This window comes from Eupeodes corollae, chromosome 3 (assembly GCF_945859685.1).
Source record: "Eupeodes corollae chromosome 3, idEupCoro1.1, whole genome shotgun sequence".
NCBI lineage: Eukaryota > Metazoa > Arthropoda > Insecta > Diptera > Syrphidae > Eupeodes > Eupeodes corollae.
In genome coordinates, this window is record NC_079149.1 from 10,650,469 (window position 1) to 10,663,922 (window position 13,454).

The 13,454-nt window shown below is 32.5% G+C and overlaps 3 protein-coding genes across 4 annotated transcripts; 1 reads left to right on the forward strand and 2 right to left on the reverse strand.

Annotated features, from left to right (window-relative positions):
- Nucleotides 1-1,299: 1,299 nt before the first annotated feature.
- Nucleotides 1,300-2,787, reverse strand: LOC129949068 (protein bicaudal C-like). Its single transcript, XM_056060291.1, has one exon. The coding sequence runs from the start codon at nucleotides 2,785-2,787 to the stop codon at nucleotides 1,300-1,302; it is 1,488 nt and encodes a 495-aa protein (XP_055916266.1).
- An 8,013-nt stretch (nucleotides 2,788-10,800) lies between these two features.
- Nucleotides 10,801-11,378, forward strand: LOC129952029 (uncharacterized). The gene has a single exon (XM_056064450.1). It carries the CDS (start codon nucleotides 11,005-11,007, stop codon nucleotides 11,314-11,316), a length of 312 nt encoding a protein of 103 aa, XP_055920425.1. The 5' UTR covers nucleotides 10,801-11,004; the 3' UTR covers nucleotides 11,317-11,378.
- On the reverse strand, nucleotides 11,345-13,017 carry LOC129952028 (transmembrane protein 208). Of its 2 annotated transcripts, XR_008782260.1 has the most exons (5): nucleotides 12,570-13,017; nucleotides 12,269-12,421; nucleotides 12,045-12,181; nucleotides 11,683-11,981; nucleotides 11,345-11,626 (listed from the first exon to the last, which is right to left on the reverse strand). XR_008782260.1 is itself a non-coding variant. In XM_056064449.1 (4 exons), exons 1-4 carry the CDS (start codon nucleotides 12,573-12,575, stop codon nucleotides 11,762-11,764), a joined length of 516 nt encoding a protein of 171 aa, XP_055920424.1. In that variant the 5' UTR covers nucleotides 12,576-13,016; the 3' UTR covers nucleotides 11,654-11,761. The 2 variants fall into 2 exon arrangements, 1 of the variants encoding a protein (XP_055920424.1); XM_056064449.1 differs by lacking the exon at nucleotides 11,345-11,626 and having other exon boundaries at nucleotides 11,654-11,981; nucleotides 12,570-13,016.
- Between the last annotated feature and the right edge of the window lie 437 nt (nucleotides 13,018-13,454).

Below are 13,454 nucleotides of genomic sequence, written 5' to 3' on the forward strand. Positions count from 1 at the left end.
AATCTTAAAAAATTTTAGTGTAATGTTCTTACTTCAAAGTAAAGATAATCGCCCGTCAAAAGCTTTTTAATATGTCTGAATGGAATTTAATTTACTTTTTGTTTATGATAAATCAATTAAATTAAAAGCTGGAATTGTTTGGCAACCGGGAAAAAAATATGAACTTAGCTTAAGAATTACAAAATGTCTAAAAATCCTCTGATAGTTTAGAAATCTCCCAAGAATAAAGTGTTTAAATCTTACGGTAGTCCTTTTTAAATCGGAAACAAAGAAATCTTATTTGGAAAACATGGTTGAAGGCCTAAGAGGAAATCAAAACTCCGCACTTTCAAATGAAAACGCCATTTTTTTAATAGGTTATCGGAAGTTCAAATTTTGAAAAACCCCATGTTGTTGAAATAATTGTTTTTCTAGTAAGTAATGTGAAAGTACCTGTCAAGTTCTTAAACGAATTTGTTTAACAGGTATACTTCAGAAGTAGAAAATGAAAATGATTTATGAAATAATTGTTTTTAAAGTTTTTTAATATTTTCAATAGATTTATTAATAAATACTTAGTGTAGGATTAAAAAATTAGTCAAGAAATTTTTTTCAAATACCACGCAAAAATAAGGAGTCAGCTTTTGACAGATCTGTATCTAAAAGAACAATTTTTTTTTACTAATGGGGTGAATTCAGATATCCGTCAAAAATTATTTTTTTATGGCACATTGAACTTGTATTAGTGTTACTTCGTGAACGTGTTAAGAAGTGCTTTAGAGCTGTCAAATTTTCAGCTAAACATTTGTTTATAATTGTATAATTTTTAACACAAATAGGGGTTGAAAATCCAGATCTTGATCTTAAATCAAAAATAAATCTATTTATTTCCCCAATGGAATGCAAAAACAGAGAACATTAGCGTTTTGACAGCTTTAGATCAAAAATAAATTAATTTATTTTCATCCACGGAAAAAACACTGTAACCAAAACTCAAATATGTAAAATATCCTTTTTTTTGTAGGTTCAAGTTAAGATCGAAATAAATACATAAATGTATTTGACATCTATAAAGTCACAAGGCAGCCCTAGTAGATAATACAAACAAAGAGATAATTTAATTCAATGGAAAAATTATTATTTTCCAAGCAAAGGCCAAAGGAAGAAAAGTAAAGCAAGTTTTTTAAAAAATATAAACCACCATTTTTATATCATATATTTTTTTATTTCCTAATAGCTACTAAAAGTTTAAACATAAAATACATTTTTGTCTTGAGAGATAAGTTTAAAAATCATTCTATAAATTTGTTCTTTTACTGATTAAGATTCACAATAGAAATGCCGACTGTCATTACTCACTTCGGTCCAATCGCTGCACTGTGAAGCCCTATTGTTGGCACCTTGCTGATGACAGGTCTCATTATTCAACTCAAGCGGTGTCCATATTTTCTTTGAGATATCAGCATATTGACTTAAGTGAATACTGTCAAAACTGTCACTTTCCAAAGCCTTGAAGTATGCTTTCGGTATTTCGGTCTCATTGTCGCAAATTTCTTGTTGCATTTCCATGACTTCCTCATTGGCTTCATAGATGTGTGAAATTATTTTCTCCGGAGCTATCATGGTAATTGTTTCACTGTTGTCCTTTGGATTGTGCTTCATGGTCAGAGATATTCCATACTTCATGCCAAGACTAAGAATTTCAGCAGTGTAGTAGGGATTTTCCTGGACGTCAAATGTCAGTTCAATTGGCAGTTGTGACATTATTTCTTTCTTAGCCTCACAAACTCCTTCCATTGTTCCGGTAATGATGACAGGTGTCAAGTCTTTTACATTGCTGTCATTAGAATATGATGGAATGGAGATAATTGTTGAGGTCTTTTCCATAAGTTCGATCAGAGTTAAGCTGTTTTCTGCAGACATCGATAGTTCAAAAAGTTGTCTAGGAACTTCCACTTTGATGTTCAGCAAGACAGTGTCCACTGTTTTTCCACATGTGGCGTTCACCAACAGTCGAACGGCTTCCTTTAAGTTATCAACACTGCCCTCGGTTCCCTTGACTATAGCAAAGAAGGAACTCTGTTTCGGCAGTGACATAAAAATAATCTTTACATCGCAGAAGCTTTCCAACTTCTTTATGTACTCGATGTGATATTTTGACAGCTGCATTCCGTTGGGTAATTCAAATGACATCAGCAATGGAGTTAATGATCGCAGGCGTACTCTGGCTTGTTCCAAGCGATCAAGAGTTCCGTACATCGCCATTAGATTGGGATTATTTGAATCGGGAAAATGGATAAGTGTTTCAGTCTCATCCATAATGGTTTTGAGGCTCCATGTAGAATCTGAGATATTCATTTTCATTTTGAGTAATGGTCCTCTTGTTGCCAATTTCGATAGAATGAGTCCCTTTGCCCAAGCTATGTCATTTGGTTTTCCGACAATATTAACAAAAGGATGCTTCCTGGTCCGGGCGCCAATCTTCAAATTCTTCTGCCAGGTGATAAAGGTATCGGTAGTGTCCATGATGTTCTTGAAAAAGTACTCAGCATTGTTTACTCCAACGGTGTTGCTTGATGTTTCAATCATTTTCTCAAGCTTCCTCCGATCAATCTTGAACTTATCACTTCCCAAATGTCTGAACGATGAAATGTCAAGTTCATCCTTGGAATGATGATCACTGTCACAATCTGTACTGTCATTGTTAGTTGACAGGAATGTAAATTGATTTTCTTTATAGAAACTTCTTGGTGTCGCCACTACAGAAGAGTACAATGGTTTTTCAACAGAATTATCGGAACTCAACATTTTGTATTATTTTTTAATATAATTTTTTTACTTTTATCAAAATTTAACTTGTTGATCGTTTTAAATTCAAAACTGAACTGATTTCGAAAGTAAATGTGCAGAACCTTAAATATTTTGTTTAAAGTTCCAAGTGAAATACCTGACTGGATTTGTAATATAAGCTTCTACCTGCAAGCTTGAGAAAAAGGTTGTTTGGAAAATCCTGAGGGATTAAATTATCGCATTTACAATTTTTTGAACGCATTAAGTATATGTAATATTTTTTATTACTCTACTTAGGTAATTAATTGAAAACGAAGGTACATTTTTTACCTGATTAGTCCTAATTTAAAATGTCTTAAGTTGACTTAAAGGTGATATTATGTTTGGCTTGCAGGTGGTAATGAATTTGGAGTCAACTTAATATGATTTACCTTTTTACAGTCATAGCAATATCATATATAAAATTTACTTAAAATAAATTGGGAAATTTAAATAATAATACAAAATAGAAATATTGTTTATTATTATAATTCGAAAGATAATTTCATGGTATTTACTTTTTAGATATGATTTCCGACAAATGTCTACTGCGTTTACGAGTTACAAAGTTTTTTCGGTCACTACACTTTTCACTACTTTTTTCAATAAATCTAAACCCAAGACATCAATGGTGGCTTCAAAAGTTGATAGGATTTTAGTACAGACTAATGACTTAACATAGCCCCCAAAAATTAATTGAGAGGCGTTAATTGACATTAACGAGAAGGCTAGTTTAAAGGACCACTTTTGGAAGTAAAGTTGCCTCCAAATTGATTTTCCAAAAAATTGATGAGTGTTGCATGAAAAATTGCGCCGTCTTGTCGGAACCAAATGTCGTCTATGTTTAGCTTATTTATCAGTCAAATTGGATATGGCAGCATCTTCTTCAATTCGAGAGAAATAATGATCGATGATGCCGCCAGAGTGTGAACAGAACCAAATAATCAATTCGAATGGAACAGAAATGTCAACACCATTTGACATTCTCAACTGTCAAACCAAGAAAAAATCCTATGAAAACTTTTCAACACTCTATGTAATGATTATTGTTGTATGAAAATAAATAGTTTAGTTACGCTAAAAATGACGTACAAGGCTCCGAGTATGAACATAGACCTAAACGTTCTTCTTATTTAGGTTCCATTTCATAATTAAATTGCGAGACATGAACAATCTGAAAAATAGGAAAGGCTCATCGCATCAAAATCCATTTCCGGAAAGAATAACCAAACTTCTTGGTGTTTTGAGGAGCGCCTAAAGAGTTTAATCTTAGGTTATAAGCACTTAACCGACTGCCTTTTATCTTGGAAAATAAAATATAGATATAACTTAACTAAATTTAAACCTATTTAAATTTAAATACTATACAGTGGCTCATAGGAAAGCATTCCTTTTCATTTTTTAACCTAATGCTGTAGCATTGAATATAAAATCTAGAGTACTCTCATAGAATATGAAATTTTAGTGCATTGGCCAACGTGCTGGTGGCGCTGGTGATATTCCTATAATTTTAAACCTATCAGCATAATTTTTTTGACAACTACACAGATGTCTTTTAGATTGTTCCTCTCTACAAGAGTGTACAGAGTTTATACTTATGTATATAATAGCCGAGTCTTGAGGACCAACCAAAGTGGAAAACAATAATTAACTTCCTTTCAAAGGGGCCATTTTAGCTTCATAATCGCCCTAGGAATTTTTTGACAGGTCGTTCAAAGAGATCAAACTAATGTCACACAATAGGACATTTTTTTCTCTTAGAGATCTTTCAATGGAATTGTATAAAATTGAAACACAAATCAGTGGAACGATACGTTTTATATTTTGACAAAGTTGAATCAACTGTTCCGGAAACTGATTGGTTGGTTATAGATTTTATTGGAAATGTTGGTCAATAATTAAACAACATAAGGGACTTCATTTGTAGTCAACTGCATTACTTGACTGTTAATTTTAGCCAAGGAAACTGGTTAGTCAAGTGTCATATGAAACTCTGACTTTTAATTCGGTAATCTCTAATTTAATTTGATAGTTAAAAAGCTTTCAAAAATATTATTTCCTACAAAACACTCTCTAAGCAAGCTACAAGTCCATCACGATTTATATTGTCTGTTTTAAAGAATATCTATTTTTTATCCAATTTGGCAAATAACCCTCTTACACAATAACAATAAATGGAAATTGCAAAGTTATAAAGTTCAGCTTGAAAGAATAAACATAATCAGCTGTCATTTTTAGGATAAGTGGACTTGACTTGATATTGATATTTGGGCGCCAGTTATAACTATCATTGGTTTTCACCATTGAAAACAAACATTGGAGTTTGTTTGGCAGGTCGTTTATAGCTTTCATTAAGAATTTCTGTCATTGAAAAAAATGATCCTGATTGAAAGCCACAGACAAATTTTTACTGACAGAAATCTGTCATTGGAATTGTGTGAAATTGGAACACAAATCATTGGTACTATTCGTTTCACTTTTGAACTGAAAATAGAAAAATAAATTTTTAGAGAAAAATAAATGCGCAATTACACTTTTTTCCCTCAAAACAAAATCTTTGCGTTATTTTCGATCGATCAGAACATATTTAGCCCCGTCGAGAGGAAAGGGGAAAGGGGGAGAACCCCCCCGGGCCCGCGAGTTTTTAGGGGCCCGGAAAATTGAAAGCATTGAGGAATAGTGTTTTTTTAAATATATTCTATATTCATTATCAGCATACCTATTTCCAATTATTTTAGGGACCCGAAAATTTAAAATCATTCATGCTTTCGCAATAGGGCCCTGTTTGCATGTTATCTACCAATCTATCAGTCACAAACTTGCCGATCTGGGCCCCCGTTTATTATAGGCTTACTCTTGATAATATTTAATGAAACACTGGGCAACTCTGAACTATTGAAAGAAAGTTGTAATAAATTGTTTCGGTTTTCTTATTTAGTTTAACGTAAATTTCAAATTTATTTTATTTTGAAAATTTGTAATGTCAAAATAGGGGCCCGGAAACTTAAAACAAAACCCAAATATTTGTTTCGGTTTCTGCTTTTATTAAGTTTCTTTTCTCCTATTTTTGTTTCTGCTGGGAACGAAATTTTTGATTCGGTTTCGGTGGACCGGAAAATCCCACACAAACGTTTTTAAATTATGGTTTCCGTAATATTAATTAATTAATATTTTGAATAAGTTGTTTACTGAAGATTGGAAGGATATCAAATCACTTCAAAGTGTGTATATAGCGAACGGTTGTTTTGGTGTTGTTCAAAAGTGTTTTAACTTGTTTAACAGCAGTGTCCAACGTTCGGAAATCTTTAAAAAAATGTTCCCGGGTCCCTTAACAAAGTTTCCGATACAAAATGATCAGCTAGAATTGAGGCAGTGAAACCATTTGCAGATTATCTGAAAAACCTTTAGAAAATTATTAGAAGCCTTAAGTGATAATAATTTAACTGCTGAAGCTCGAAGAGATGTACATGGAGTTTTAAAATATATGCACAAATTGGAATGCGTTCTTATGTCTTCGATTTGGTACGAAGTACTTAGTGCTTTAAATTGAACTTAGTGCTTAGTGCTTTTAATGAACTATTGACGTTGAAATTCGAAATCTCGAAAGCTTGATTTCCGATTTGAACATTATTCGGAACAGATGGGATCATATTCTATCTGAATGCAAAGCAGTTGCTGGATTGGGTGATGTTCCAGAATCTTTCCCATCGAACGAAAAAGGCAATTAAAGACACATTTTGGAGAAAATCTTGGAGCTGGAGAGCAAATGGAATCAGACGAAGAAATACATTTTAAGAGAAACACCTTTTACGTCATAGTTGATTCATTTATATCTAGAATTTCTCATCGGGGCGATACGATCAAAAATTTGAATGCTACATTTTCATTTTTATGACAGTTTGCAACGATGGATGAAATTGGAATTTAAAACTCCGCTACAAGGTTCATCTGAAACTCATTTATAGAGCCAATTTTGAATCAGAACTTGGAGACGATTTTCCCCAACATCTGTGTTGCTGTCCGTTCTCCACCATACCTGTAAGCGTAGCTAGTTCCAAACGTTAATTAATCGTCCTTACCAGAACAAAGAATTTTCATCCTACGTGCTCATCACAAGATCGCGTTTGCGGACTTGCTACACCTTTGGCAAGGAAATTGAATTTAAATGCAATTATAAGTTGTTTTGCTACTCAGAAACCTAGGAAAGCTCGTTTGCAAACTAAATCTAATGAGAACATTGTGATAATATTTTAATATAAAGAAAAACAATAAAGAGTATTTAATGTAAACCTTTTAAAATACTAGTTTTTTTAAAGACAAATTTCTTTTTCACTTTGGAAAAAAAATATTATTTACGTTAATTCCAACCAATTTCATGCTATTTGTAATTGAAATGAGAACATACCATACCAGTGGGCATGAACTTTGAAAAAAAAAATGGTAAATATGGTGGGCCCGAGATTTGTCCGTCCCGGGCCCGGAATTCCTCTCGACGGCCCTGTATATAATACCCGTCTTTTGTTGGAAAATCTGTCAATAGTATAGTAAGATTTTACACGAATAACAAACACAATATCCGCAGTATGAATAGGACCGATAAAAGTTAAAGTAGAATCTTACTACGGATGGGTTTTTTGACATTTATAGGAGTCTCGAATGGATCTTATGTAATTTCGTTCTCAAATGTTGGTACGATTGATATTGCATTTGTATCTCGTTGAGTAGTTGTGCATTTGGAATCATGTGTTTTCCATTGGCGAAAAAATCAATCTGCTACTGTTTATATTATTTGGTTTTGTTAATGAAAATAAACTAACTGGGCTTATTTTGCTTATAGAAAAGATAATTAAGTTTTGCTATGTTTCCACCAAAGGTTTATCTCAGTTTAGATTAAATAAATCTTTTGGGTGTTTCCACCACACAAGAAGATTTAAAAATGATTAAGTTTGACAGCACTTTCTAAAATGCAGATAGTAAAACCAACTCCTCCACACAGGTTTTTCTTCACAAATGTTGAATCGACTCCAATCCCTTGACCGAAATCTAGTAAAATCAAGCTCATTTCAACTCAATTCAGTTAATTAAAGAATTGAGACGAGCTTCAAACTTGATGTTAATTCAGTAGTTTACGAACAAACTCTCTTTTTGAAGTTTTTATTTTATGTCAAAGCTGCAATTGTTAAATTTACTTTTTTTTATAGAATCTCAATTTCCAGATGTTTTCTTACCATTTCTTCTTGAAAATTGCCAATTTTATTAGTTTTAGTTGGTTTTTTGTTTTACTTAGTTAATTTTAACATTTGATTTTCCCAAAACTTTTTGCTATTTGTATGTTTTTTTTAATTATTATTCTGACAGATTTTCTTTCAGTTGTAACAATTTTTAAATATAAAAAGAGGCTAGGATGTGACCCACACTGATAACTTCCCATCTTGTCTGTCGATTTTTCTTGCTTAAAAGGTTTGTAGGTTTTCGGGTTTTGTTAAAAAAGTTGTAAGTTGAATTATTCTTACAAATTTTAAAATTACCAACAATATTATTTATATAAAGAAATAGTTTAGTTTGAAAATCTAGTTTTGTTAAATAGATTTTTAGTCGAAAAAATTGTTTTACCAATTTCTTAAATTTTAACAAATTGGATGAATAAAATTAATTTAAGATATATCAAGAACCGAACATCAATTTTTACCAAATTTGCGTACTATTTTGTGTTTAAAAAAAAAAAACTAGTCAATATCGAAAACAACATATTCAGTGAAATAAAACAAGTTTGAAGACAATATTTGTAATTTTAAAAGCTTTTTGAGTCGTATTTGTATTGTTTTTTGTTAGGTTTTTATTGTATTGTAAAAAAAACTGTCAATCCGATTTTTCTCAAAATTTTTCCAAATGTTAAAAACGTTATTTTTCGTTGTACAAAATTATTAAGTTCCCATAGTAAGTTATTGTAATGGATCCGATTTGTCAAATTGAACATTTTGACATTACTCGACGTTTCAAGGTCCCTAGAGTCGAAATAAAAGATTTTTAGAAAGATGTCTGTGCGTGCGTGTACCTACGTACCTTCGTACGTTCGTACGCCCGTACGTCCGTACGTCCGTACGTCCTTCGCGACGTTTTTTTCGTCGTCCATAGCTCAAGAACCAGAAGAGATATCGATTTCAAATAAATTTTGTTACTCACACAAAAAGGCAAAAAGATAAAGAAAGGGCGTGCGAGTTTTTTTTACCATAGCAGTTTAAAAAAAGGTGAAAATGTTAGTTAACCCTAAATATCTTATGAACCAAAATCGCTAGAGACTTGAATTAAATTTTATATAATACATTGTTAAGTGATACCAAAAATATATTTTTTCCAATTAATGGGTTTTTTTTATAAATCAAAAAACTGAAAAACAAACTGATATCTCGAAAATTTTCCAAATAGAAATGATTTTATCTCCAAAACAACTTTGTGCGACGAATTATTATATCTGGTAAAATTCTGAGAACAATTTAATTGACAGTTTTTTTTATAAAAAATAAAAACCTAAAAAAACATTACTCAAAGTTGGTAAAAATTGAATTTCGACTCAAATATCTTTTCAAAAATTTGAGATAATGGCTTTAAAGTACTTTTATATTTTAGAAAATATTGTTTTCAACACTCAGTTAAATGTTGAGGAAAATCTAATAGGTTGTTTTTTTCAAAAAATTAAAACCTAACAAAAAAACAATACTAAAACTTTTTTAAAAATTACTTACGAGTCAAAAATCTTTAAAAAACTAAAAATATTTTCTTCAATTTTTTTTTATTTCACAGAAAATATTGTTGTTTCAGTAGTTTTTCTTATAAAAATCCAACATTCCGTATTTTCATTAAAAAATAAAAATAAAAATTGGTGTTCGGTTCTCGATCTCACTCAAATTAATATTATTCATCCAATTTGTAAAAATTTAAGAAATCCTACTTAAATTGGTAAACATTAGTTTTCGACTAAAAATCTATTTAAGAAAACTAGATTTTCAAACTAAACTATTTCTTGATATATAAAACATTTTTAAGTTTGAATCCTGTATACATTTTCCGTTACATCGTTTTTCTAGAAAAATTAAGTAAAAGTCTGATATTTTGAAAAATCAAATTGTTGAAATGACAAAATAAAATAAAATTTGCAATCGAACAATGCTTCAAGTTAGAAAAAGGCGAAATATAATGTACAAATTGTGACCAACATCACTTACCGATAGAGATGCTCGAGCTAAGGAGCTATTGATGTTAACTAAACAATTGGCAATGCCTTAAGAAGGTACCTTCACCGTTAGTAAAAATTATTCTAAAGAAAAATTTAACATACCTTTATGACGAGAAACCCAAAAATGTTATTTTATTTCAACAAGATAGAAATACTAAGCATACCTCTAAGATCGTAAAAATTGTCTTGGTAGGCACATCTTGTAAACAATGCAGTATCAAGTGCAAAGTCCAAACCTAAAACCTATAGAAAATGTATGGACATTTAAAAAAAGGCTGGGACGGTACGATAATACACCAAAATGTTAAGACGTTGTTTGATCCCAGATTCATAAGAATTTCAAACTAATAACTTTTGCAATGTTTTGAACTGTTAGTGATGCTCTCATTTGAGAAATTACTTATGCATATAAAAGTTGAAATTTTTCAAATGTTATCGTGTTCAGGAGTCAAGCATGTCTCTTCTTTTCCACCTGTTAATAAAGAGTGACATATAACATAAAACACCTTACAAACGATTTAGGTCTGAAATATCTTTCCCTTTGAAAAAAGTTCAAGTTTAAATCACGTTTAGCGCAGTAAAATTGTGAGCTAAACCTCACCCACTTACCTACCTTCAGTTAGGCTATCAAATGTCTCTCATATCCACCAACTAATCTACGTTTCCACTCACTCTTCACTCATTCCGAAACCAAACCTTAAACCATTAACCAAACCAAAACCAATGGCAAAAATTGCAAAAGTACAAAACTCTCAATTGTCGCCATCTCAAGCCAGTTAATCGTGCACATTACCCCAGAGTGGTGTCGTGGTTGTCTCGAGAGAGCTTTGTGTGTTTTGTTGTCACTTTGCCATTCAACTGGGAGAAAGTTTTTATTTCTGTGTTCCTTTTGTATACCAAAAACAAACACCAAAAGAAAACAACAAAATCCACAACGAAACAAAAATTAAAAAACAAAAGACATGGTCAAATGGAATTGTAGCTTTTGGCTACTTCTAGCATTGACTTCACTCTTCTTCGTGCTTCTCCTCCTACCATCGCCAACTCAAGGCTACGATCCGAATGATATAAAAATCGCAGCTGTACTTCCGCCCGAGGGTATGTTCGAGGCTTTCTATCCGCGCGAAGTAGACGGAGTGCCCAACGGCTCGTCGAGGCCAGCCCATGGTCATGGCAGTTTCTTCAAGCACCGTAATCCAGCTCTGGTTGATACGAAAAATGCTGCAGCCTATGGCTACCGCTTCGATGGCAAGAGAAGGTTCAATTTTGATTGATAAAATGGCTTAGAAGAAAAAAATAAAATTCTTTGATTCTTTTTTCTAAAAAGCGTTTTTAAGGAAGTTTTTATTATTATTTTTGTTTTTGTTTCTTTATCCTAAATCCCCGGTAATAGAAACTCAATGGCTTGGCTTGGACGACACAATTAATTGAAAATATGAAAACAATATCAAAGGGAAAATAATAAATATTATAAGTTTGGCCTTTGGGATGACTTGAAGGTTCCGTTGTTTCCAACACAGCTCTCTCTAGAACTATACTATAAAAGCTATGGTCTGCGCCAGGGGAAGCCGCTTCCATTGGTTCCTGGAAACAAGTTTTAACTAAGTCTAATGGGTTGTCTGTGTATATCTTTAATTTACAAGAGTTTGTTTTCTTTTTGTTTGATCTTTAATTCTATGACTTAGTGGATCGCATGGAGCGCTGGATGGGAAGTTATTTTCATCTCATGCGGCGCATTTTCCTTTCCATCTTGCGCTGTTTCTTCTCGTCGGGCTCTGGTTCGGCTTCGTTGCGTTGTGCCAGCCAGGGTTGGATGACGGATCCCCAGAGCATCCAGACGGCTCGGATCGGCACCAACAGAAGCAAGAACCAGAAGTAGTTGGACAGGAGTGTCAAGAGCAGAGTTCCTGAGCTGAGAATTATTAAATCCTTGGCATTTCTATAGAATGGAAAAAGAACTTTATGATGCTTCTCTCAATCGATTTAAGAAACTTGAACTTACTCAGCTATACCGCCTTCCATGTTAAGATCATTTCCCGAACTGAGAATTGCCCCTGTCTCTGAGAATTTGGCCTTTGACATGAATGCCATGAATTGATAGGCAGCCACAAGGGTTGCAATTGTTATCACAGACATAATCTATAAAGTGACATAAGTGTTATCAGAATTTCAAGGTTTTTCCTATCCTCGTCTTCGTGTTCATTTCTCGTCCTTGTCAACACTTACCACAGCCAATTTGCCAAACTCAAAGAAGATAACATTGAGGAGCAAGGAGGCAGCCGTACTACCCAAAGCCATATTTCTATAGAAGCTCAATGTTGCAGTGTTTTCTTCGACAATTTGTTTTGCCCCTTTGGTGCCTTGTTTTCCTTTTGGTGGCTATTTTTGTGTGTGGCACAAGTTCACACACAAAGGAGAAAGAGAACAAAAAGAAAAATAAACCACAAGGATTACAATAAAACGCACCATGGAAAAAGTGAAAGGCTTTCGCCTTCGTTTGGAAAATTTATTTTCTTTTTCTACTTACAGACATTTTGGAGACTTCAAATGATGGAGGGAATATTTGAGTTGGTTAAATTAGGTTAGTAATTTGTTTTGTTTCGTTTTTTGATAAAATTAAAGGTTGACTTGGGAAAACTCAAGTACAGATTCACGAAAAAGAATTTAATCGCGAATTAGCACTTTCGTTCGAGTTTTGAGTTGAATTGAGACCAAAATTCATTGATGACACGCGTCAACACGTTTTTGACGTTTCTGTTTCTATTTCTAGTGACAGGGACAGCTCTTAAGAGAATGGTGCAGGGATGTGCTTGAGATGTTAGCGGATTTTGAGAGATGGTGACCAGAGTGCTTCAAATTTGAATAATACCAGTGTCATATATTCGGAATTTTTAACTACGATCGAAAACGATCATTGCAAATTTTTTGAACGATCAATAATACCGATTATTGCAAATAAATTTCTGATTGAAATACACGGAAAATATTTTAACAACTGGGGATTAATAATTTAACTTTTTGTAGGAAAATAATATGAAAATTTATATTGACATTTGTAGCAAAAAATATTGTTTATTCGTATGTGCTCAAGTGTGTTTCATAAATAGATCGAAGCATTTAGGTCAAAATATACTCAAGTCATTTTTTTAAAATGCTTAAACTCTGCTCTGAACTTTGCGCAGGCTATTCTGAAAAGGCTCTTATTTGTTTTTTAAATCTTATATGAAGTGCCAATCAAGAAATTGAAATTGTTACTCTTAAAAAGGCTCTTGGAATGATTAAGGTTGTCTAAAATTCCTAATAAAATATTGTGTTTTCAACAGTTTTTCAATCTAGTGGCGTTATGTTAATGATCATTAATTATGTTTGATTGGAAATTTTATAGTTCAGTTCCAATCGAAAAAAAAACACT

What these genes read in the sequence shown, in the direction of transcription:
- LOC129952028 (XM_056064449.1), bottom strand. An exon ending in AGTTTGGCAAATTGGCTGTG is followed by an intron (nt 12,182 to 12,268) that starts GTAAGTGTTGAC and finishes GTCACTTTATAG; the next exon opens with ATTATGTCTGTGATAACAAT. An exon ending in ATGGAAGGCGGTATAGCTGA is followed by an intron (nt 11,982 to 12,044) that starts GTAAGTTCAAGT and finishes TCCATTCTATAG; the next exon opens with AAATGCCAAGGATTTAATAA.
- LOC129952029 (XM_056064450.1), top strand. Translation starts at nt 11,005, where the DNA reads ATGGTCAAATGGAATTGTAGCTTTTGGCTACTTCTAGCATTGACTTCA.
- LOC129949068 (XM_056060291.1), bottom strand. Translation starts at nt 2,787, where the DNA reads ATGTTGAGTTCCGATAATTCTGTTGAAAAACCATTGTACTCTTCTGTA.